Raw genomic sequence first — 25,931 nt, 5'->3', positions numbered from 1 at the left:
ATTTTATGTGACATGGGAGCCTTCAGAAATGAAGACCCAAAGACCCAAGTAAAATTGTATTTTTATATTTAGGTTTCATAAAGAATAGACAGCCATGTAGAAATGTGATTGGACAAATCGTGTGATCTGATGGCGTTAGACCAAGTTGAGAGGCCCAGCAAGACCTGTCTGTCTAGATTCTTCTTGGCCTCTCTGTGTAGCACTCTTTCCTTCTGGGTGTAGGGCAGGACTCTTCTGGAATGAAGGTATTCCAGGGAGAAGGAGAACAGAGTGACCTTTCTGGGTTTTATGGCGTGCTTTTTTGTAGAGGAGTCTGTAACTAGACTTGAGGAAGAGGAATTCTGGTTCTGGTTGCTTTTTTTTTTTTTTTTTAAAGACAGGATCTCTGTCTCCCAGACTGGAGTGCAGTGATACAATCATAGCTCCACTGCAGCCTCAAACTCCTAGGCTCAAGTGATCCTCCCACCTCTGCTTCCCAAGTAGCTGGGACTACAGGCGTGTGGCACTATGCCCAGATAATTTTTAAATTTTTTTCATAGAGATGAGGTCTTCCTATGTTGCCCAGGCTGGTTTTGAACTCCTGAGCTCAAGAGATCCTCTGCCTCGGCCTCCCAAAGTGATGGGATTACAGGAGTGAGCCACTGCGCCCAGTTAATTCTGGTTTCTATGACTTGCTTTGGAAGAGGAAGAGGGGCAAGAGGGAACAGGGAAGGAGAAGGTCACAGAGATCTTGCTTCTGAGGCCTTCCAATCTCCTTTAGTTCAAAGTGAGAGGTGACAATGTGCTAGCAGCCCTCGCTCTCCTAGCCTCCTCGGCCTTGGGTCCACTCTGCTGGCACTTGAGGAGCCCTTCAGCCTGCCACTACACTGTGGGAGCCCCTCTCTGGGCTGGCCGAGGCGGGAGCTGGCTCCCTCTGCTTGTGGGGAGGTGTGGAGGGAGAAGTGCGGGCGGGATCCGGGTCTGCAGGCTGTGCTAGTGGACCAGAGGGAGTTCCAGGTGGGTGTGGGTTCAGCAGGCCCCCGACTGGAGCAGCCTGCCAGTGATGCCGTCCCGGGAAGTGAGAGGCTTAGCACCTGGGCCAGCAGCTGCCAAGGGTGTGCTGGGTCCCCCAGCAGTGCCAGCCCACCGGCATGGCGCTCGAATTCTCTGCGGACCTCAGCTGCCTCCCAGCGGGGCAGGGCTCGGGACCCGCAGTCAGCCATGCCCAAGCCTCCCCCACGCTGTGGGCTCCTGGGGAGCCCGAGCCTCCCCGACTAGCAATGAGCACCGCTCGCTGCCACCGCCCAAGAGCTGAGGAGTGTGGGTGCACAGCTCAGGACTGGCGGGCAGCTCCACCTGCAGCCCAGGTGTGGGATCCACTGGGTGAAGCCAGCTGGGCTCCTGGGTCTAGTGGGGACTTGGAGAACATTTAAGTCTAGCTGAGGGATTGTAGACGCACCAATCAGCACTCTGTGTCTAGCTCAGGGTTTGTAAATACACAAATCAGTACTCTGTATCTAGCTCAAGGTTTGTAAAGGCATGCACCAGTCAGTGCTCTGTGTCTAGCTAATCTAGTGGAGACTTGGAGAACTTTTTTGTCTAGCTAAAAGATTGTAAATGCACCAATCAGCACTCTGTGTCTAGCTCAGGGATTGTAAATGCACCAATCAGTGCTCTGTAAAACGGACCAATCAGCTCTCTGTAAAATAGACCAAACAGCTCTCTGTAAAATGGACCAATCAGCAGGATGTGGGTGGGGTCAGATAAGGGAGTAAAAGCAGGCTGCCTGGGCCAGCCAGTGACAACCTGCTTGGGTCCCTTCTCCTTGTGTGGAAGCTTTGTTCTTTCGTTCTTTGCAGTAAATTTTTCTGCTGCTCACTCTTTGGGTCCATGCCACCTTTATGAGCTGTGACAGTCACTACGAAGGTTTGCAGCTTCACTCCTGAAGCCAGCGAGACCACGAACCCACGGGAAGGAAGGGACAACTCCAGATGTGCCACCTTTAAGAGCTGTAACACTCACTGCAAAGGTCTGCAGCTTCACTCGTGAAGTCAGCAAGACCAGGAACCCACCAGAAGGAAGAAACTGCAGACACATCTGAACATCTGAAGGAACAGACTGTGGACACACCATCTTTAAGAACTGTTTCACACTCACCGCGAGCATCCGCGGCTTCGTTTTTGAAGTCTGCGAGACCAAGAACCCACGAATTCCAGACACAAAAGTACTCAGCATTCCAAAGTGTCATAGTTTGGTATATCATCTGAGCCCCACCACCCCTCATATACAGAGTAACACCTAAAAAGGTGAAGTGACAACACAAAAATAAAATGTAGACGAATACACGTCATATCTTATCATAGGAATTTTTATTCTCTTAAATAAAAGTTATAGGAGGTCACTGGTTTGGACTTATTTTCTGCACCAGGCCTAAAAGACCAAACCGAAATGGAGTCACTCATGCTAAAGTTTCACACCATCAACCCGAAATTAGTTGTTTATCTGACCTTCCTAGAAACCAGAAGACACAGAAAGATAATAGCCAAACCCTCAAACAGACCAGTTTTTGCTGGCATGATAAGAAAGTTGCCTCTGCTTTAACCTTTATAAGAAAAGTAACTTTGAAACAATCAGTCTGCTTTTTGTTTTCTGTTTCTGCTGTCCTCATCTCTTTTATATCAATAAAACCAGCCTCCTCTGTTCAGCTCATCAGAATACTTTCTATTTTAAAAATGAGGTGCCTGATTCTAGAATTGCAAATGAAAGCCAATTAAGATCTTTAAAACTAAATTTGTTGTCATTTTGTCTTTTGACAGTCCTAAACATATGCGAAAAGAGACCTCAGAAAATCAAGTATAACAGCAAATAAATTTTAACATTTGATATATTTTAAAAAACCATAAAAGTAAAAGACAAACTATAAACTAAAAATTAAATTGCAGCATATATGCCAAACATGGACATATATAATAATTTCTTACAAATCAATAGCGAATATTATACCAGTTTTTAAAAATAGTGAAAAGCATGGAAAAATAATTCACACACAAAAAAATATGTATATATAACCATCAACCTCATGAATAAAGAAATGCAAATTCAAACTACAGTGAGGCCTCATTTTTGCCTATCAAAACAGAAAATTTTATTTTAATTAACCTTTGATTCAGTAATTCTATTTCTAGGTCCTTGTCTTAAAGAATTAGAGAGGTGCACAAATATGTGTATTCAAGGATATTTTTTGCAACAACATTTATGAAAACAACCTGAAATTCCAACAATGGAGATACGCTTAAATAATGTATAAAACATTCATCTCAATAGAGTATTTTACAGCTGTTTAAAATAATGTTTTTGTAGACTAATCAATGATTTCAGAAAATGTTTATAAAGTTCAAGATTTAAAAAGTATGATATAAAACTGTACATAAAGCAGGATTCCAAAATTTCAAATACAAATACATATAGGTACATATATACATATACCACAAATAGAAAAATGACTGAAAGAAAAAAATATGAAAATGTTAACGCTTGTTATTTCTATGTAGTGGGATTATGAGAGGTTTCATTTTTTCGTTTAAAGTTTCCTGTATTTTCCAATTTTCCCTAAATTATGTATTGCTTTCACATTTAGAAAAATAATAAATAAATGTTAATAATAATGTAACAGTGAGATCAAAGGAGTTCCAAAATATTCCAACATAAACACTGTGTGTTTTGATCATCCTTTTTGTTTTTTTTTATAAGTGACTAAATCTTCCAGCTAAAAAGTTTTTATTTCCAGTAGAAGTAGTACTTGTGTTTTTTCCTTGACTCGATTTGGATACAGGATCCACTGCAACATATTTGATTTGGAAACCTCCAGCTGTCACTGAAGCATCACTTAGAAACTTCAAGGTCATGACATTTCCTGTTGGGGGGGAAGGAGACAAAAGAACAAAGATGTTACTCTCCTTTGATTTGGCTGACAATTCAAAGACTCTTCATTCTCATAGGAGAATATAAGAATTCATAAACAAGATTCCCAGAATTCAGAGGTCGATTCTCAAGCTGAAGAGTCTGTGGCTGCACTGCCGCAGGGGGCAGGGTAAGAGACATTTGTATTTTTTTCTTTGGTCCTCCAATCTGTCCTACAGGAAATTTTGTCTATTGCATTTATTTATTTATTTTTGAATGAGACGGAGTCTCTCTCACTCTGTCGCCCAGGCTAGCGTGCCGTGGCGCAATCTCGGCTCACCTCAACCTCCGCCTCCTAGCTCAAGCGATTCTCCTGCCTCAGCCTCCCGAGTAGCTGGGATTACAGGCACGTGCCACCACACCTGGCTGATTTTTTGTATTTTTACTAGAGACGGGGTTTCACCATGTTGGCCAGGCTGGTCTCGAACTCCCAACCTCAGGTGATCTGCCCACCTCAGCCTCCCAAAGTGCTGGGATTACAGGTCTGAGCCACCGAGTTGGCCTCTCTATTGTATTTAAAAGGTACTCTTGGGCTGGGCCTGGTAGGTCGCACCTATAATCCCAGTACTTTGGGTGGTCAAGGTGGGCAGATCACCTGAGGTCGAGAGTTCAAGACCAGCCTGACCAAAATGGAGAAACCTCATCTCTACTAAAAATACAAAAAATCAGCCAGGCGTGGTGGCATGTGCCTGTAATCCCAGCTACTTGGGAGGCTGAGGCAGGAGAATCACTTGAACCGGGAGGCAGAGGTTGCAGTGAGCCGAGATTGTGCCATTGCACTCCAACCTAGGCAACAAGAGCAAAACTCCATCTCAAAACAAAAAAAATAAAAGATACTCTTCATAGAAGGAACAGCCACTGAATTACAGGAGAATGGCAAGAAGGTCAAACCAGTGATGGATGGATGAGTTATTTACTAAATGATGTCACAGCAACAAGTTTCACATTTATAAGAAACGAAGCTAGACTCCTACTTTGCACAGAGTACCTAAACACATTTTACCGTCATATAAAGACCAAAATGTGCTAAATAAGGAGGAAAAACTTTATTATATAACATAAAATATAGGAATATTTATATCTTTTTCAGGAGGCAAAGGACTTCTTTTTGTTTATTTTTGGAGACAGGATCTCACTACGTTGCCCAGACTGGTCTCAAGCTCCTGTGCTCAAGTGATCCTCCTACTCCAGTTTCCCAAAATGTTGGAGTCACAGGCATGAGCTGCATATATAAACAAAAGCAGAGTATATACATTCCTAATGCGTGCTTTTATCTATTAACTCATTTAACCCCCAAAACAACACTGTGAGGTGAGGGGGATACTTTTTAAATATTCATTTTAAAGATAAACTGAGGCACAGAGTGACTAAGTAGCTTGCCCAAAGCCACAGAACTAAATGGCAGAGTCAGGTTTGAGCACAGGCAGTCTTGTTTCCAAGTTCATGCTCTGATTCTCAGACTGCTGTTTTCCCATATTTGGAAGATTTGCCTAAATATATATAAAAAATTTTTGCATGAGACAGACTGAGAGAAAATAGGGTTAATATCTCTAATATACAAAGGGCTGCTAGAAATAAAAAAGAGAAAGACAAAAGTGCCAAAGAAGAATAGGCAAGAAATTTATTCTTTGAACACCTAAGAATAGGTGTTCAAAGGAATGTTCAAAGGGAAAATAGACATTTAAAAATGTGTTCAAAAACACTACCAAAAATTCAACTTAGATTATTAATGATACTTTTTTGCTCTTCTATTGTGAGAGAATTCAGAGAATATTCAGCTGGTTAAAATGCAAATTGGTTAAGTATGAGTTGACAGGCCTTATTAAAAAAAAAAAAAAAAGAAAGAAAATGTGCATTGGGAGTCAGCCAGGCAAGTTGGTTTACGCCTGTAATCCCAGCACTTTGGGAGGCTGAGGCAGGAGGACAGATTGAATTCAGGACTTCAGGACCAGCGTAGGCAACATAGCAAGACCCCATCTCTACTAAAAATACAAAAATTAGCCTTGTGCGGGAAAATCACTTGAGCGTAGGAGTTTGAGGCTGTAGTGAGCCATGATAGCGCCCTTGCATTCCAGCCTGGGTGACAGAATGAGACCCTGTCTCAAAAAAAAAAAAAAAAAAGAAAGAAAGAAAAAGAAATGCAAATTGGCACTGTAGGAATCTATTTTTTTTTTTAAGTAGCATTACTGAGTAAAGACAGAGGTTTTAAAATGTTCATTGAAATGTTGAATAACAAAAGAAAAAAATCAGAATAAAACACCTCAAAATGTTAAATATTAGTACATGACAAATTATGGTATATCCATACAGTGACCTATTAGGCAGTCAGGAAAAAGAATTTGAATGATCTAAATATCGTACTCTGACTTGGAAATATGTTCATAGCATCCATGTATATAATGTTTGTATACTAGAGAAACATCTGGAAGGATGGCCAGTACAGAGTTATCAAATGCCTTTCTGGGATGGAGAGGTGAGGAGAGTAGGCACATGCTTACTTTTATATATCTTGTTAATGTGGTAGGATTATGGACAATTTCAGGTTTTTTTTTTTTTTTTTTTTGAGACAGGATGTCACTCTGTCTTCCAGGCTGGAGAGCAGTGGCATGATCACAGCTCACTACAGCCTTGACCTCCCTGGATTCAGGTGATCCTCCTACCTCAGCCTCCTGAGTAGCTGGGACTACAGGTACACATCAAGATGCCTGGCTAACTTTGTATTTTTAAATTTTTTTTGAAAGGGAATCTTACTCTGTTGCCCAGGCTAGAGTGCAGTGGAGCCATCTCAGCTAACTACAATCTCTGCCTCTCAGGTTCAAGTGATTTTCCTGCCTCGCCTCCTGAGTAACAGGGATTACAGGCACTTGCCACCACACCTGGCTAATTTTTTGTGTTTTTAGTAGAGATGGGGTTTTACCATATTGGCCAGGCTGTCTTGAACTCCTGACCTTAATTGATCCACCTGCCTCAGCCTCCCGAAGTGCTAGGATTACAGGTGTGAGCCACTGTGCCCGCCGACTTTTGTATTTTTTTGTGGAGACAGAGTTGCATCATGTTGCCCAGACTGGCCTTAAACTCCTGAGGCTCAAGCAATCCTCTCACCTTGGCCTCCCACAGTGCTAGGATTACAGGCATGAACTACCATGCTTGGCCGATGTCTTTATTTTCTATTTTTGTTTTGTAATCTATACCCCAGGTTGAGTAAGCATATATTTAAAAAGAAATAGTATTGTGCTTGATAGGATTTTTTTTTTTTTGAGATGGGGTCTCACTGTGTTGCCCAGGCTGGAGTACAGTGGCACCATCTTGGCTCACTGCAACCTCTGCCTCCCGAGTTCAAGTGATTCTCCTGCCTCAGCCTGCCACGTAGCTGGAACTACAGGCTCCTGCTACCATGCCCGGCTAATTTTTTGCATTTTTAGTAGAGACGGGGTTTCACCGTGTTAGCCAGGATGGTCTCGATCTCCCGACCTGGTGATCCACCCACCTCAGCCTCCCAAAGTGCTGGGATTACAGGCATGAGCCACTGTGCCAGGCCTATGCTTGACAGGATTTTATGTTAACTTTATCTTATATCTTCTTTTTCTTTTTCTTTTTTTTTTTGAGATGGAGTCTCACTCTGCCACCCAGGCTGGAGTGCAGTGGTGTGATCTTGGCTCACTGCAACCTCCACCTCCCGGGTTCATGCCATTCTCGGCTCAGCTTCCCGAGTAGCTGGGACCACAGGCGCCCGCCACCAGGCCCAGCTAATTTTTTGTGTTTTTAGTAGAGATGAGGTTTCACCGTGTTAGCCAGGATGGTCTCGATCTCCTGACCTCGTGATCCACCTGCCTCGGCCTCCCAAGTGCTGGGATTACAGGCGTCAGCCGCCACCACGCCCGGCCTATACCTTCTTTTTCTATTACTTTGTATCAGTGTCCTCTTCTTGATTTTTTGCTAAATCTTTGGCTCTTTTGTTTAACTGTATTCTTTTCTGTTTCTTGATTTGTTTCTCTTTGAATGAGAAATTGTGTGGGTTTTTTTTTCCCCCAGTTTCTTGAAGTTATGCCAATAAAACCCCACCACTGATTTGATTACGTTTGGAGTAAGTTGTCTATTTTAGAGAAAAAAGGAAAATGTAAAATTTTAGACTTTTTTTTTTTGAGACAGAGTTTTGCTCTTGCTGCCCAGGCTGGAGTGCAATGGCGCGATCTCGGCTCACTGCAACCTCTGCCTCCCGGGTTCAAGCAATTCTCCTGCCTCAGCCTCCCGAGTAGCTGGGATTACAGGCATGCGCCTCCACGCCAGGCTAATTTTGTATTTCTATTAGAGACGTGGTTTCTCCATGTTGGTCAGGCTGGTCTTGAGCTCCTGACCTCAGGTGATCCGCCTGCCTCCGCCTCCCAAAGTGCTGGGATTACAGTCGTGAGCCACCGTGCCCAGCCCAGACTTCTTTTGAACTTCTTTGTTTAATAGGATTCTCATCCCCCAACTACCTCCTACAGCAATAAGATGTTTTCTTTCAACTGTCTGTTAATATAAAATATATTTTCAAAAAAGGAATGAGAGATAAGTAAATGGTTTAATTTAATAGGTTATCTTTCTTAAGGGAGTTTGTAACAGAATAATGAACTAGCAAGGTTTAAGCATTAATCATTCAATAACAGAGCAGGAAGTTCCATCTCTTACAGTTATGACGAATAAATTAGAATTGAGTCACTGAAAGGCTGGGGTGTGGGAGTAAGTTAACTAGTAGTATCTGAGTACTCAGAAATTGCAACTCAGTGTAGTTTTATTGTTTATAGTTGCAGAAGTATTGTGATAATTTTATGACTTGGGAGAAAATAGAATACATAAAAACGCCAGCTGCTGGTGCTGGTGATGGAAATAAAATATTGAATACATGTAAGAAAGAACTTTTTAGGCAGAAAATAGCAGTATGGGGTAAATTAAAGAGTGATATTGCATATTAAGATAAATTTATGCGACTACAGGGCATTTCTTGAGGTATATTTCTTGGAATAAAGTCACCGAAAATAATGGGGGGGCAATATTTGGAAAGCACTGCCTATTATATCTGGTCTTTTCAGATTTACTATGCATGATTAGCATATTAAAAGATCCCTGCTGTCTTCCAGTAAAGAAATCTGTATGATATTGTTTAACCCAATGTTTTCCAAATTTATTTGACCTTAGAGCCCTCTTCTCATGTAACATCTATTTAAATCTCACAGAACTTTGTTATTTGAAACATTCTCTGGAGAATACTGTACTAAGATAAAAATGTGATGAATATGATGTAAGATTGTTTTAGTGACAAAGATTTTTAATGACTTTATAAATTACTTCAACCCTTTATCAATGAAAAATTTCAGCTATTTTATTAGCACATTTATGGAAATCATAAACTACAGCAATATTTGTGGATTTGCAGATTCAAGACTCTCAGACGCATTACATTTTCTGCAAAGAACAAGAGTCTATACATTTTTTAGTGCAGGCAGTTGGCATAAATCTTTTAAGTAATTTTTTTTTTCTTTTTGTAAGATAGCAAGCTGCATCTGGTCTTGGTTCTTTCAACTTTAAAAAGTGAATAATAACTGCTATTTACTATTTTACAGTGTCCCTTCACTTTCAGGGACACTAAAAAAACAAATCATAGTTTTGGTCCTCAATTTAAAACCTTACCTGTACTGATGATGTCATCTGGAAGCTGATCTCCACAGTATCTGAAAAGGAATTTTTAGAAAAGAGATGTCACACAAATGAATATTATACAGCTAGTAAAGGGGCTCTTACCAATAATTAAGCCTCTAAGTAATAGCTCATTGTTCCATAATTTTTGAAATTTCTATTGTTATTTTACCTGGATTTGTAAGGGAGAATAGGAGTTAAAGTTTGTTATTTGAAATAATCTTCTTACAATATTTATGAGATTTTATTTTATTTTATTTAGATGGAGTCTTGCTCTGTCGCTCAGGCTGGAGTGCAGTGGCGCAGTCTCGGCTCACTGCAACTTCTTCCTCCTGGGTTCAAGCGATTCTCCTGCCTCAGCCTCCTGAGTAACTGAGATTACAGGTATGCACCACCAAACCTGGCTAATTTTTGTGCTTTTAGTAAAGATGGGGTTTCACCATGTTGGCCAGGCACATCTTCAACTCCTGACTTCAGGTGATCCTCCCACCTCAGCCTCTCAAAGTGTTGGGATTATAGGCATGAGCCACCGCACCCAGCCAATGAGATTTTAAAGGAAAGATAAGTAGCATTTTTACTTTGTGTAACTAGAAAATTTTGTGCAGTAAGTAATTTGAATCTACTTGGAAAAATTAAAATTTTGTTTCTTTTTTTTGAGACGGAGTCTCGGTCTGTAGCCCAGGCTGGAGTACAATGGTACCATCTTGGCTCACTGCAACCTCTGCCTCCTGAGTTAAAGTGATTCTCCTGCCTCAGCCTCCCGAGTAGCTGAGATTACAGGCACCCACCACCACGCCCGGCTAATTTTTTGTATTTTTAGTAGAGATGGGGTTTCTCCATGTTGGCCAGCGTGGTCTCAAACTCCCGACCTCAGGTGATCTGCCCTCCTCGGCCTCCCAAAGTGCTAGGATTACAGGCATAAGCCACTGTGTCCGGCCTTAAAAATTTATTTCTAATTAATTTTATAAAGTTTTCTTCACAGTTATAGAAGAATGGGCATATGGTTGGTGATATTAATATTTTGAATTCTAGGATAGACTGATTTAAATCTGGAAAAATTATTTTGAACCTTATAGGTATAAAAGGATTTGATTTTTATCTGAATCATGACTTGAAAGGAACCCTCTTACACATATGAAAAGGTAAGAGTTTTATAGGTTTCTAAATATGTAATTTATTCAAGAGGAAAAGTCTAAATTTACCTAAAAGGTAAATTATATAATATAAATTCAAAAAATAAATTAGTCTGTTCAAACCTCCTAAAAACAGTAGTTTATAATTTTATATAAGATAGGATCTTGCTGTATTGCCCAGGCTGAAATACAGTGTTTATTCATAGGCCCCTTCCCACTTCTCAACACGGGAGTTTTAATCTGCTTGTTTCTGACCTGGGCAGGTTCATCCCTTCTTAGGCAACCTGGTGGTCCCCTACTCCTGAGAGGTCATCATATTGATGCTGCTCTTAGTGTGGACACCCCATCAACATAGTGCACTCTAACCCAGAACTACTGGGCTCAAGTGCTCCTCTTGCCTTAGCTTTCAAAGTAGCTGGGACCACAGGTATGCCCACCTGGACTTTGTTCTTAATTCCCCCAACTCTACTTTGTGTCTTCATCAAACTATTTTTATAAACTATCTTTTCTCTACAGCAGTAGTCTGTCAGCTAAAGAAGAAAACGAGGCCGGGTGCGGTGGCTCATGCCTGTAATCCCAGCACTTTGGGAGGCCGAGGCGGGTGGATCACCTAAAGTCAGGAGTTTGAGACCAACCTGGCCAACATGGTGAAACTGCACCTCTACTAAAAATACAAAAATTAGCCAGGCGTGGTGGTAGGTGCCTGTAATCCCAGCTACTCGGGAGGCTGGGGCAGGAGAATTACTGGAACTTGGGAGGCAGAGGTTGCAGTGAGCCAAGATTGTACCACTGCTCTCCAGCCTGGTGACAGAGTGAGACTCCGTCTCAAAAAAAAAAAAAAAAAAAAAAAAAAGTAGAAAGAAGAAAACAAAACGAAAAATACTTTCCCTTCAAAAAGTATTCATTTTTGCAAGAAATGCCTTTGGTTTTCTTTGTATTTAAGTTACACGTTCAAAATCGACATAAAAAGCGATTGAGTCTGTCATTTTTAAATTGTCCCCACTACCATTTTTTTCCCATTAAATTACTATCATGTATAATAGAGAATTGAAAACTGATAGTCTATTGATAATTGGTAGTCTAAAATATGGGTTATTAGGTGGGGACCTGAGTATATAAAATACCTAATTGTACACTCTTTAATTTTGCAATATATCGTAAGACACACAAAATTCAAAGCATATTAAAGATTTGGAATGTGAAGAAAAAGGTTGTGTTCTAGCATACTAAAAAGCCAAAGGAAAATATTAAAGAGAGAAAGGGTTAAACTTTGCTTATTTACCTTACATCCATAATACTTAGCACAATGCTTTGTAGGAAGAAGAAAGGCAACAATTACTGAATTTATAATCTTTTTTTTTTTTTTTTTTTTTGAGACAGAGTCTCGCTCTGTAACCTAAACTGGAGTGCAGTGGTGCAATCTTGGCTCACTGCAACCTCCACCTCCCGGGTCCAAGTGATTCTCCTGCCTCAGCCTCCTGAGTAGCTGGGATTACAGGCGCCCGCCACCATGCCCAGCTAATTTTTGTATTTTTAGTAAAAACAGGGTTTTGCCATGTTGGCCAGGCTGGTCTAGAACTCCTGACCTCAGGTGATCCGCCCACCTTGGCCTCCCAAAGTGGTGTGGATTACAGGCGTGAGCCACCGTGCCTGGCCCTATAATCATTTTTAAGGTTGTAAGAAATTAGAACTTAAAAACCTGAACAATTTTTGCAACTCACATGTCTTTCTTCCTTCTATTGTTAGTCAGATCTTGAGGTATTTGTAAAATAGACTAACTACTTCTTACAACTTAGCCATAATCAAAAGGCAGCTCTCACTACTTTAATAAGTATGTTGTAGCAGCCAGCTAAGAAAAATCTTTGTTGAAAAATGATATGGTGCTTTAGGAGAGTAGAACTATTCCAAAATCAATATTATAGGAGCGGTGGAGGAAAAATTAAAGAAGCATCAAACAAAATACTGGACATTCATTTAACTTCCTGTATGGGGACCTACACGTACCTTCCCACAAAGCCATGGACATCATCGTAACTGTCATATATTTCAACATAATCAGCCAAGCAACCTGGGTCATCTTCAAGGTCAAAATCTAAAAAACTCAGGTGAATATGCTGACCATACTTGAGTCTAATGTGCCAGTAGCAGATTTGGTTATCTTCGTACTCATTTGGGAAGCCTGGAGATTTAAAAATTCGCTTTGAATCTGTAAAGACGCCGCCACACTCCTTTGCTGAAATGAGAAGGAAAAAAACGTAAAAACCCCAAAGCATTAGGAAAAACATTATCCCTATTAAAAGTGACATTTCTTAGCAATCTATTACTTTTTATGAAATATTAAATGTCTTAGTATACAGCATCTATGGTATATTATGTATGCTTTTAGCTAAAGAATAAATGTATTTTTTCATCAATAGTTACTAAATTCTCTAAAACGAACATGGACTCCTTGTGAATTTATTTTTATTTTTATATTTTGAGACAAGATCTCGCTCTGTCACCCAGGCTGGAGTGCAGTGACCCAATCATAGCTCATTGCAGCTGTGAGCTCCTTGGCTCAAGCGATCCTCCCACTTCAGCCTCCTAAGTAGCTGGGATGACAGGCATGTGCCACCAAGCCCAGGTAATTTTTTTTTTTTTTGTAGAAATGGGTCTTGCTGTGTTGCCCATGCTGGTATTGAACTCCTGACCTCAAGTGATCCTCCTGCCTCTGCCTCTGAAAGTGCTGAGATTATAGACATGAGCCACTGTGCCCAGCCATGAATTTTTAAAAAAGTAAATATAGTAAGAAAAAAATGGCTAGGTGCAGTGATGCTCACCCTTAGTCCCAGGTAACTGGGAGGCTGAGGCAGAAGAATCCCATGAGCCTAGGAGTTTGAGGCCAACCTGGGCAACATAGTGAGACTCCGTCTCTAAAAAAATAAAAATAAAAATAAATTTTAAAATTAAAACAATTGAAATGTAATTAATTTTTGCTTTATTTTATCTTTTAAGGCATAACATGACAAGTCTTTTGTGCACACACCTGTTTTTTTTTTGTTGTTGTTTTTTGAAATGGAGTTTCACTCTGTTGCCCAGGCTGGAGTGCAGTGGCACAATCTCCGCTCAATTGTAGCCTCTGCAATTGTTCAAGCAATTCTTATGCCTCAGCCTTCTGAGTAACTGGGATTACAGGCGTGAGCCACCATGTCTGGCTAATTTTTGTATTTTTAGTGGAGATAGGGTCTTGCCATGTTGGCCAGGTTGGTCTCGAACTCCTGACCTCTGGTGATCGACCCACCTCAGCTTCCCAAAGTGCTGGGATTACAGGCGTGAGCCATGGTGCCCGGCTTATGTCTATGTATTTTGATAAATATATATACATTTATATTACAAACAGCCCTATCAAGATGGTAGGGACTTTGCCCCGTGGTGTCACCATATGTCTTCGGGGCCACAAGCACTTAGAATAATGGATCCCGTAAATTCTGTTTGGAAAATCATTATGCAATTTCATGATCGCAAGAGACTTTAAAGTCACTCTAATCCACTTAAAAGGAATAATTTATATTTATTCTGTATACTGCCTTTACTGATTTTAAACTAATACCCTAATCCTAATATTTTAGGATTTGATGGAGTTATTCAGGTTTGTTTTTTCCAAGTCATTCATCATTTAACAGATTTCAATGTTATAACTTGTCATAAGAAAAGCAAGCACATATAAAACAAAACAAAAACACTACATCAGAATCAGTGGTTTGCAATATGACCTAGAGGGAAAGCTAGGAAGAAGCCCTGGTTAATTTTAATTCCATATAAGGTAAGTGTCTAATGTCTAGAAAGAGGTGCTCCCCAGCCTTTCTATGATCCTGTTCTGCTCATCCAATCTTTGTTGTATTTATTAATAAATTAGAAAAAATTCAAATCTTGAACTAATTTGGCTGCCTATTTGCTATATTTATTTAGATCTACATTTTACATTACATCTAGTTACTGCCTCATCTATTATTTGGAATATCAGCTCTAACTTGGTGACATTGATTAATCAATAATGATTGCTTGATTTTTCTGAAGCCATTATTTTTTTTTCATTCCAGTGATGTTTCAGTGAGCTGTTCCCCTAGTGCTAGTTCAGGCAGTCAAGTCTCCTTCAAGTTAACCACATCCTAAATAGTCAGCATACCACCAAATCCAAAAGTGAGCTAAATGCACTGAGAATTGGGTAAAAACAAATCTCCCAGGATTCTGTACACATGTTCCCAGAGTGTATTCAGCCTCTCTCAGAAAAGAAAGCAACTTATAATAATTTATAATTTAGGATTATATTCTTATGAAAGGGCAATGAAATACTGAAAGGACCGTTTCATTGGCACTTCTTCAATGACTCTAGAGTTTAATCTATGGAAATTATCCAATAGAAGCTCAGAGATCCTAAAGTTTATCAAGTGAAGGAAGAATCAGAGAATATATTTGAAAAGAATAGTTACTCTTCAGAGTAAAAGAAGAGTGGTCTGCATAAATATATTTAAGAAAATGTAAGAGAGGGAGGGAGGGAGGAAAGGAAGACACGTATTATTGACATAACTAAATATAGCACTAAATTAGTACTGTATAGTATAGGACTAAATAAGCTTAAAGCATGTCAAAGTGACTTGAAAGTTAAAGTTACATAAATGCACTGTTAACTATTTATTCCTATTTTGTCTCAGTTAAGACTAGTTGTAGCTGTAGGCAAAAATCTTTCTACCTGGACTACACGTAATTTTGAGATATAGGTTAGTTACAGACATGAGAAACTGTTCTCCAAATGTTAATATCATTAAATAATAGATTTTATAATAATACACTAGAACCTCACTATGTAACTCTCCTACTGTGTTATGGAATTTCTTATAGGGTAAATCCAAATGGGACATGTCTGAGGATGTTTATGATCCTAAATGCCAGGAAGACTTTGTAACATACTGTAATATTTTGTAACATTGTCCTGGGGGAAATATATCCAAAAAGAACAGCCTACTTTTTCTCCAAGAACATGCCCTAAGAATAATTCTTTATAGTAATTATGAGTTAAATTTTCTCATTATTTCCTAGTTGTAAGCAACCATGGAAAAACTATGAATAAAAATATACTGTATAATGATAACTAGTATATACAGTATATAACTGTTAAACCATAGAATTAGAGTTGCTTAGTTTAGAAGTACTAACATATATACACAAAAAGAAATTAGGGAAAGAATTTGTTTACTTTGTCTCCTTTTCCCCCTTGTATCGAAAGGACAATTTTGAATAGTTAACATTTGGTAGCATCACTTCATTGTTTTAGCTAATTCACTGCGACAAGTTTTTAATCTGCTTTTTATTTTCTTTTTCTTTATGGCTGGGATATTACCTGGCACAGAGAAGATCTGAATTCTCAGTCCCATCTGCCTAATCATTATTGACTCCTGATTTGGGGTTACTTAATCTCTAAGTTTCAATTTCCTGATTTCTAAAATATAACAACAGCTCCTTGGAAAATTATTGTGAATATTAAGTTAGAGTGTAGATGAAGGAACATAACTCAAGGTCTGGTATAGTATAAGCACTTTATGAATTATAGTTATTAGTAGTAATTATTATTACCAAATTCAATGATTTCTGGAAAAAGTAGCCATTTCTTTTTTAACAACCTCTTAGCAGCATGGAACTGTTTTTGCAAAACATAAAATTATTATTTTTAATGTACCATGTGGGTTGTAGCAATAGGCATCCCATCTTTCACTCCTATTGAGACGGACTCCATAATCAATAATGCCAGTTTTTCCAAATCCACAGTTGGGCCCTGGCTTCACAATGGGGTATCCAACTCTGCCCTTAGCCATCCATCCAGCAGCACAGACGTGAAATCCTGCAAGAAGAAAAAGAGTTACGGACTAAACTGCTAAACTGTCTTGGCCAAGCAAAAGTCATCTTAGCAAAGATAGCCACTTCTAACAATAAGTTTCTTAACTGCTCAAATCCAGTTCATGTAAAAGGGAGAAAATTGTTTCCTTAATTAGACAAAGTGTGAATACACATGAAATATAACCTCTGATTTCTACTAGAAAACTACCTCTTACTTGAAAAAAATGCAAATAGACTACAAATTATTGTGGGTATGAAACTAATCCAAGTTCAGAGCTGGCTGCTTTTCACAAATGACTTATCAAATGCCATGAGATAATTTCTGAAATTATCAATTTTGAAAAAAATATTTTCAAGTGGTAATTTAATTTCTATTTCAGGGTCAATTAAGATATTTTTAATATCTTATTTATTTATTTTTTGAGACGGAATGTCACTCTGTCACCCAGACTGGAGTGCAGTGGCACAATCTCGGCTCACTCCAACCTCCGCCTCCTGGGTTCAAGCAATTCTCCTGCCTCAGCCTCCTGAATAGCTGGGATTACAGGCATGTGCCACCACGCCCAGCTAATTTTTTTATTTTTAGTAGAGATGGGGTTTCTCCATGTTGGCCAGGCTGGTCTCGAACCCCTGACCTCAGGTGATCTGCCCACCTCGGCCTCCCAAAGTGCTAGAATTACAGGTGTGAACCACCACGCCTGGCCTATTTATTTATTTAAGATACGGTCTTGCTCTGTCATCCAGGCTAGAGTGCAGTGGCATGAACACAGCTCACTGCAGCCTCTACCTCCTGGGCTCAAGAAATCCTCCCACCTAAGCCTTTAGAGTGGCCATGACCACAGGTGTACATCACCACACCTGGCTAATTTTTAAATTTTTTTTTTTAGAGATGAGGTTTCGCTATGTTGCCTAGGCTGGTCTTGAATTCAAGCAGTCCTCCTGCCTCAGCCTTCCGAAGTGCTGGGATGACAGGTGTGAACCACTGCACCCTACCAGATATTAGTAATGTTTTAAAAGATTTGAATAAAGATAAATTCTCTCATATATTTCAAACAAAGGCTCAGCCCTGTTTCCCTTGCTCAGCCTCAGAGGCTGTTTTAGTGTCTGTCAGTGCCACCCAAGATCAATTTTACTAGAGGTCCAGGATGGACAGTAAAGACTATGGGCTTTGTCTCTACCATTTTGGTTACTTTGCCCCATGCCACTCCGTGATTATAGACCAGCAGTCATCTCGGGAGGCTATGGGGCATTTGAGAAAACACTGTTTTTTGTTTTTCTTGAGTAATGTATCAACTTTGCTGGACATTATCCAGTCAGCAAAGGAGTTCTGAATGGGAGTGGTCCATTGTCCCCAAAGGCCAAGAGAGATGGTAGCAATCCACTTTTGTATAAAGAAGCATATAACACTAGTTGATTACTGGAATTTTCACCAGGTCTTCTGATACCATCTTCCCAGTTTCTTTCTGCTTCTATCTCATGACCTGCCTGTTCTCCTTTTCCTTATAGCTTTTGATCCTGAAGTACAAATACATTCTCCCACTTAATGTAAAACAACTGGGGAAAAAAGCCACTAAATTAAATATTTCTTCTCCCAAGTAAATTTGCTTGTAAAACTCAATATAGTACTATAGCATCATTTAACAACCTTCACACTCAGAAGTCAAAGAGATAGAACAATACTAAAAACGAAAACAACGGCATTGAAATTGATGAGAAATTTAAATGATATTGAAGTAATGAGGTTTTCATTTTCTTTTGACTTTTATTTTATTAGATCACACTGGGTTAAGACCCCACATAAGTTGCTGGAACACTAGAAACTTTCTGCCAACTCTAGGCAGGTGGATAGGAGAAGTCAGAGAGCGGAGATGTCCTAGGGGCTTAGTGATATATCAGAAGGGGGTTGGAGAAAGAAGTCTTACTAGGGTTTAGGAAAGATGGATTTTTTTTCCTCTAAGGATGAAAAAGAAGAAAAATCATTGTGAAATTAGTTACCAATTTTTCTGGCTGCCTCTAGCTGCTTGTAAGTTGCGAGATGGCCACCTTCAAATTCACACACTGCCTTAGCTTCTGCATAGGTGAGCTTGTATTTGCCAGACCGTGATTCTCTGTGGTACACACCTGCTGCTCGTTCTGTAAAATCAGATGATGTCGTAAAAGCACTGTTATTCCTTCTTACGGAACAGGGGAAATTCTGTGGCCTCAGCCGGAAGATTACAACAGTTACCGTTCCTGCCAAAGAGCTTTCTGTGTTGGCTGCCTTGGGTAGCTAAGTTTTCACTGTTAGGAAGCTTTGGGGAAAAATATGAATGAGGGGGAATTTTAGGGGAATTTGCGGCCGTAAACAGAAACTTGAGGCTAAATTATGTTTTTGATCTGATAGCCTGAAGTACAGTTTTTATTTATTTTTTATTTTTTATTTTTATTTTGTGAGATGGAGTCTCACTCTGTTGCCCAGGCTGGTACGATTTGGGCTCCCTGCAATCTCTGCCTCTTGGGTTCAAGCAATTCTCCTGCCTCAGCCTCCTGAGTAGCTGGGATTACAGGCATGTACCACCACAACCGGCTAATTTTTGTATTTTTAGTAGAGACGAGGCTTCACCATGTTGGCCAGGCTAGTCTCGAACTCCTGACCTCAAGTGATCCACCTACCTCAGCCTCCCAAAGTGTTAGGATTACAGGTGTGAGACACCGCACCCAGCCTAAAATAAAGTTTTTAATACAACATTGTATTGCGACACTATCCACACGTGATAAAGTTTTGGTTTTCTTTTGGATTTAAGCTATATAAAAACTTGCCAAGGTAAGCAATGGGGGAAAAAAAAGGTGAAGGCAAAAGAAACCAGTGAAGATGGATCCATTATGTAGGCTCACAGTGATGGAGAAAAATAAGCTAAAATATCCAATTGAGAGGAATAACTAATTGACTAATGCAATATAATTAAGAATTTAGGCCGGGCGTGGTAGCTCGTGCCTGTAATCCCAGCACTTTGGGAGGCCGAGGCAGGCGAATCACGAGGTCAGGAGATCGAGACCATCCTGGCTAACATGGTGAAACCCCGTCTCTACTAAAAATACAAAAAATTAGCCGGGCGAGGTGGCGGGTGCGTGTAGTCCCAGCTACTCAGGAGGCTGAGGCAGGAGAATGGCGTGAACCCGGCAGGCAGAGCTTGCAGTGAGCAGAGATTGTACCACTGCACTCCAGCCTGGGCAACAGAGCGAGACTCTGTCTCAAAAAAATAATAATAATAATTTAGTAAAACAAATAAAAACTGAGGAAAGATCTGAAGGGATCCAAAGCAAATACTGAATTAGGGAAAAGAAAAACAGATTCAAACACAGCAGAGAAAAAACTGGACACACCTAACTACCAGTTAAAGCCTCAATTTTTTAATCTGATTTGTCTTTTTTAGTTCACATATTTTTCCCAACATATTTTAGGCAGTGTTAAGTCATACATGAGTTGTCTTCCAATAGATCACTGTTTAAATGGATTGTTTTGAGTTTGGAGTGCCTTCTACCATAGAAACAACGTGAAAAGATTCCCAGGACAATAGTCATAACATTAGCTCTGTAGTTAGCTCTAATAGTTCTATGTAGTCTGACATTATGGTTAAGTCTCTGTATCCTGACCTGTGCAATCAGCCACCCTTAGGACCATTTTCATTGAGGACATACATATTTCTTGGCACCAAGAAATGAATCCAGGGGAATTAGAAATATAATTCTTTGTTTTCCACCCCAAACTGAAGTTGACATTGCCATAGTTCAATAACAGAGGGTGCTTGTTTTTCTGAACTCTAAGGATCTTGCTCTTATACATTACACAGTAACTGTTACACACAGAGGACCTTAGTCAATCTGATGCTGGAGGTCAGAGAATACCGGGACCATCAGTCAGGTTGTTTCTCCATTGAAAGGTACCTGCTGCCCCGTGTCCTTCATGTGGCAAAGCCTCATTAAACTTTCGCTAGTTTTCAATTTAGTTACTTTGAGCATTATACCACGGGGTATTTTGCTAGGTGCTGTGGGTCAGGTTCTATCCTCAAGGAACTTGGACACTAGTGAATACTCTGAATTTCTTTATCTTGAAATAGAGGAACACCAAAACTTTTGGTAGATGCAGGAGGCGTGTTTAACTTACTTATGTATTATAATAGAGATTGTTGTTAATCATTAAAAATGTTAAAAATTATATTTCGTAAGTATACAGATTAAAAGACCTGTATTTGAAAACAAATTTTGTAGAAATTAATGTATACAAAGTTTTCTCAAACTGATTTTCTTTATATTTTATTTCAAAATTAAAATGTGATGCTTACAGAAAAAATTAATGGAGATTTGGCCAGGCGTGGTGGCTCATGCCTGTAGTTCCAGCACTTTGGGAGGCTGAGGCGGGTGGATCACCTGAGGTCAGAAGTTCCAGACCAGCCTGGCCAACATGGTGAAACCCCATCTCTATTAAAAATACAAAAAATTAGCCGGCTGCGGTGGTGCACGCCTGTAGTCCCAGCTACTCAGAAGGCTGAGGCAGGAGAATTGCTTGAACCAGGGAAGCAGAGTTGCAGCAAGCAGAGATCATGCCACAACACCCCAGCCTGGGCGACAGAGCAAGACTCTGTTTCAAAAAACAAAACAAAATAAAACAAAAGAATTAACAGTTTTAAAAAATAATAATTTTAAGTTTTCCTCCCAGTAAATTTTCATTTTTTAAAAATCTTTTATTTTAGATTCAAGGGGTACATGTGAAGGTTTGTTACATAGGTAAACTCACGTCACAGTGGTTTGTTGCACAGATTATTTCATCACACAGGAATTAAACCCAGTACCTCTGTTCCTCTCCCTTCTCTCACCCTAAGTAATTTTTCTTAAACTTTTGGTACCTACTGAAACTTGTCTAGTAATAACATAATAACAGAAATAGCAAAAAAATTTTATGTTATAATTTTTGATTTATTAAATATTAATATTCCACATTGTTCCTCTAACAGCATCAAACTTCCCGGTATGTTGCCATATGAACAAATAGAGAACTCTTGGAGTACGTACCTGACAATTTTAAATATGGTGTTTTATTAAAAATATTTCTCAATTCAGAACTTTGAGCTATTGAGATGGACCTTTGTACAATGAATCCCAATTTTACCTTTCAGAAGAAATAATATTTTATTAATTTATCTAGTCAATAGTCATTTATTAAAACTGAAAATTTGTTTAATAAATGTTTTCTCTTTTTAGTGAGTGGTGGCAGTAGAAATGGACCTTGGTTCCACTGCTGTTTCTACCATGGAGTTGTATAACCAGATGAGCCTCAGTTTCCTCATTTGTCAAATAGGAATAATGATAGCTTCCGGGCCATAGGAGGAGCTCAAGATATGTTACTTTTCCTTTGTTTTTTTTTTTTTTTTGCTTTGAGATAAAGTCTCACTCTGTCACCCAGGCTGGAGTCCAGTGGTGAGGTCACGGCTCACTGCAACATCTGCCTCTTGGGCTCATGTGATCGTCCCACTTCAGCCTCCTGAGTAGCTGGGACTACAGGCATGCACCACCACACCCAGTTAATTGTATTTTTTTTTTTTTTTATAGAGACAGAGTTTTTCTGTGTTGCCCAGGCTGGTCTTTTTAATTCCTGGGCTCAAGCAATCTGCCCACCTCAGCCTCCCACAGTGCTATGATTACAAGTGTGAACCACCGCATCCCGCCTTCCTTTCCCTTCTTTTTCAGATTCAACAATAAAAATAATTGCTTATCTGTGCATTTTTTATTCTCATGATCCATGTAAAATGATTGTAATTTCTTGTCCTTAACTGTTGTTTGTTTTTGTTTTGTTTAAAGTACTATTTTTAAAATTAGGTAATACCACAGTTAAAATAAGCCTTAGGGATCCTTTACTTCAACCTTATCATTTTACCAGATTGGAACCATAACCTAGAGAATTTAAAGTAAATTTGTCCAACTTGCGGCCTGCCAGGACGGCTTTGAATGTGGCCTAACACAAATTTGTAAACTTTCTTAAAACATTATGAGTTGCCCAAGACAATTCTTCTTCTTCCAGTGTGGCCCAGGGAAGGCAAAAGATGGGACACCCTAGATTTAAAGTGTCCTGTTCTCGATAGTTGCTAACAGATGTATCCCTTCTAATCCAACTATCTTTCCTTCCTAAATGGTTTCTAATATTATATTGATCCAACCAACTATAAACTATAAACCAAACATCTGTGCTAGGATGGCTGGTCAATAATTTGCCCCAGATTGAAGCAATTTGCAATTATCCTGACCCTCAGATTTGTAGCATACATTAATAGACATTTGAATTTGCTTCTCTCTACCTCTGGAGCAGAACATCTATTGTCCAGGTTTATATTTTTGTAACATACAATGACACTTTAAAAGACAACTCTAAATTACTTGATTATTAGAGGGTTTGATAACATTTCAAAGTTTATCTGCCTGGATTTCATTACTAGCTTCACGACATTTAAAAAAAAATCCTGGCGAATATGAGCATATTTCCTACATTTGACTGTATACAACAAAAATAAAGAGATGGGCTCATTCCTCTACTAAATTTCAGATCCTGTCTTGGCCAAATGGATCATAATGAAATTAGTTCACTGGCTGAAGCTGAAAAAAATAGGTGGCAAGGCTGTGCATTACAAATTAGGCTTTTTAATGAAATCCGCATGGTTGTAGTTATTACCAGAGAGAAACATGCTGAAAGGGAAAATATTCTACAACTGTGCTGTTTAGCACGCATAAAATCAAAATCTAGGTTAATTTCACCTTCTTTTTATTTCTTTTTTCTATGCAAGAATCTATTCATTTTTCCCCAAGAAATTCCATTTATTTTTACTGTTAAACACAATAATGAACATAGAGCAATATCAATTTGTATCATGAGAATTAAAGCATTGTTTAGCATACTGTAACTAAGGGGTGTTTTGGGTTTTCTGCATTTTCCTTTTTTGATCTATTGTTTATCTTCACTGTTTGGCCTATGTCATTCCTTACATTTAACAAAACAAAATAACAAAAGAAACTTTCCTTGTCTAACAAAAGGGTCAGGAAAGTATTTATATGGATAGTACAAACAGAAAGAATCAAAGTGGTAAGAATGCATTCAGAAGGAGAAACATTTTTCACTTTTTTCTGTATTGCCAGCTGGCTTGGTCAAAATAGTCAAAATGTTTGAAAAAACTAAGATATAGACTATAGCTCAGAGTACATGAAGCAATTATTATAAAATTTTTGTATACTCCAATTTACCTGTTATGATTCTGAAATCTGATTGCAAATGCATTGACAAAAACAAAAGACTATACTGGTGTTTCTAGTTGGTTAAAGAAATACTCCTCTGTGCTACTACATCTGCTTTGAAAAGTTTAAAAGTGTATTTTCATACTGAATATAAATATTAACTGCTATTTTCTACTGAACAGTTCACTTTATAAAATGCTATTTTTACTTTTCAGAGGACAAGAACACTTAAGAAAAAAAAAGCATATGTATTCCAAAGGCTATCTTTCCTAAGCATTTTCTTTGAGAACATCAGCCTTGTACAGAATAGAAAAAGTTACTGCTTTAATTTCCTTCTCCATGATTTAAAGAATTGACATTCTCAACAAGAAGCTCATGAGTGAAGTTTCTTACCAAGCCATATGGAGTTATGAAAAATTCCATCCTTGAATCCCCATCCTTGAGCCTCTTCCCATAGCAAGAGAAATAAGTAAATTAAGATGATCATATCGTCAGTTGTAGCGAAGTAACAGCCTGTTAGGGGCTGCTCACAATAAATTCTCAGAGCAGCGGCTGAAATGTGACTGAAACATCTGGTTTCCACATCTTTTAAATAGTTTTTTTCAACTGTGAGGTCAGCAAGTACTCTCCAATGGCATTTTCCGTTGTGGAGTTACACAATTATCTCAGTGTCTCAAGCAAATCCTCTGACTCATTTGCATTGGCAACCAAAACTAAGGAGATAGAATGATCATCTATGTTTTAAAATTAACTTACTAAGAACGGAGTTCATTTATTGTTAGTCACAAACAGTTTTCTGTTAGAAAGTTTGCGTAACTTGATGCAGATTTAGCACTGATTAAAAGAAAGTCAAACTTCAGTAGGAATTTCAAGATAAATCCTAAATATCTTATTTGCAGTGTCAATTATGGGATATGGGGTTAAATACTAATCTTTTATTGGTAATGTTGGACTGGCTTTTCCTAAACATTGTCAAGCCCATATAAAAAATTTAAAACAAAAAGTGTACACAGTTTGGAGAATCCTAATTTTTCTCCAATGATATATGACTTCCTTATTCTCTGTCTGCTTTCTTCCAGGGTGGGGTCTGTTGCAGTCTTTGGTTTGTTATGGTCATCAGTTAAATAAATGCATCAGCTCCCAGAAAAATAGTTCAATTTCAGAGTATCAGGACGTTCCAGCAGCTTTGGGATGTCCTGTTATAACAAGCCTGTTTTCCCAGGCCACAAATTCTTGAAGTGTTGGGAGAAAGGTGGGTAGACTAATAAAGTTAATAACAATTTGTCCCTAGCTTCCCGAGACCACTCTAACTTTGAAGAAGATGATCAAAATAATAGATAATAATTATTACAGTAAGTCATCATGTCTTCAAATGTACCAAACTTTCCTCTTCCTTTATGTAGAATCCTTGGGTAACATATCTGATAATACTCCCACTACCACTGATGCTAATGGCATTTCCTGTTGTTCATTGATAGCCATTTATTGGCAACTTTTGATTTTTTTACAAAATTGGTTATTTTTTGGAACTTAGATTCTCTACTTTCGGTCCCAAATTGTTTCCCATTCACTCCTATTATAGCATTCACTTCTCCCATCCTTTCTTAGTCCCTCCAATGACGTTGGAGTTCTTTGAAAAAGCCAACTTGCTAGACGTGCTCTGGTCTGGAGTTAGCTTTGAATCCCTTAGACGTCTTTGCTTTGAACATCTCAGGTATGTTCTGGTCTCATCTCTTCTCAAAAGAGCAGTTATGGGGATGTAGGCTGAGAGTACAGAATTTTTTGGATGCCCACTGAGGTAGGCATAAAGTTACTAGCATTCAAAAATCTTTATTTTGGACCAGTGGCACGTGAAAGATGAGGGAATTGTATCCAAGTTCACAGATAGGATTAGTGAATTTAAGTTTGTTGCAAAAGGGAAAGGTATAGTCTAGACCAGGTGGATGTGACTATGGAGAAGACAGACATGGTTAGTGGGAGCAAGATTCATAGGTAGTTGGAAGGAATAAACCATGACATTTCTTTGGAAAGTATAATTATATGAGTATTTTAAGTTTG

General features: G+C 39.0%; 1 protein-coding gene across 1 annotated transcript; it reads right to left on the bottom strand.

The window, feature by feature from the left end:
- Positions 1 to 2,331: 2,331 nt before the first annotated feature.
- On the bottom strand, positions 2,332 to 24,453 carry TNFAIP6 (TNF alpha induced protein 6). The gene is made up of 6 exons (XM_003907470.5): positions 24,267 to 24,453; positions 18,612 to 18,749; positions 16,459 to 16,620; positions 12,750 to 12,978; positions 9,607 to 9,647; positions 2,332 to 3,892 (listed from the first exon to the last, which is right to left on the bottom strand). The coding sequence occupies exons 1-6, from the start codon at positions 24,358 to 24,360 to the stop codon at positions 3,723 to 3,725; spliced, it is 834 nt and encodes a 277-aa protein (XP_003907519.1). The 5' UTR covers positions 24,361 to 24,453; the 3' UTR covers positions 2,332 to 3,722.
- Between the last annotated feature and the right edge of the window lie 1,478 nt (positions 24,454 to 25,931).

This window comes from Papio anubis, chromosome 10 (assembly GCF_008728515.1).
Source record: "Papio anubis isolate 15944 chromosome 10, Panubis1.0, whole genome shotgun sequence".
NCBI lineage: Eukaryota > Metazoa > Chordata > Mammalia > Primates > Cercopithecidae > Papio > Papio anubis.
This window is presented reverse-complemented; position numbering and strand designations above follow the sequence as displayed.

Coding starts and splice junctions, on each gene's coding strand:
- TNFAIP6 (XM_003907470.5), bottom strand. CDS start 24,360: ATGATCATCTTAATTTACTTATTTCTCTTGCTATGGGAAGAGGCTCAA. Junction 12,979..16,458: donor CTATTGCTACAACCCACATG/GTACATTAAAAA, acceptor TTCTCATTTCAG/CAAAGGAGTGTGGCGGCGTC. Junction 9,648..12,749: donor GTCCATGGCTTTGTGGGAAG/GTACGTGTAGGT, acceptor ATTCCTTTTCAG/ATACTGTGGAGATCAGCTTC.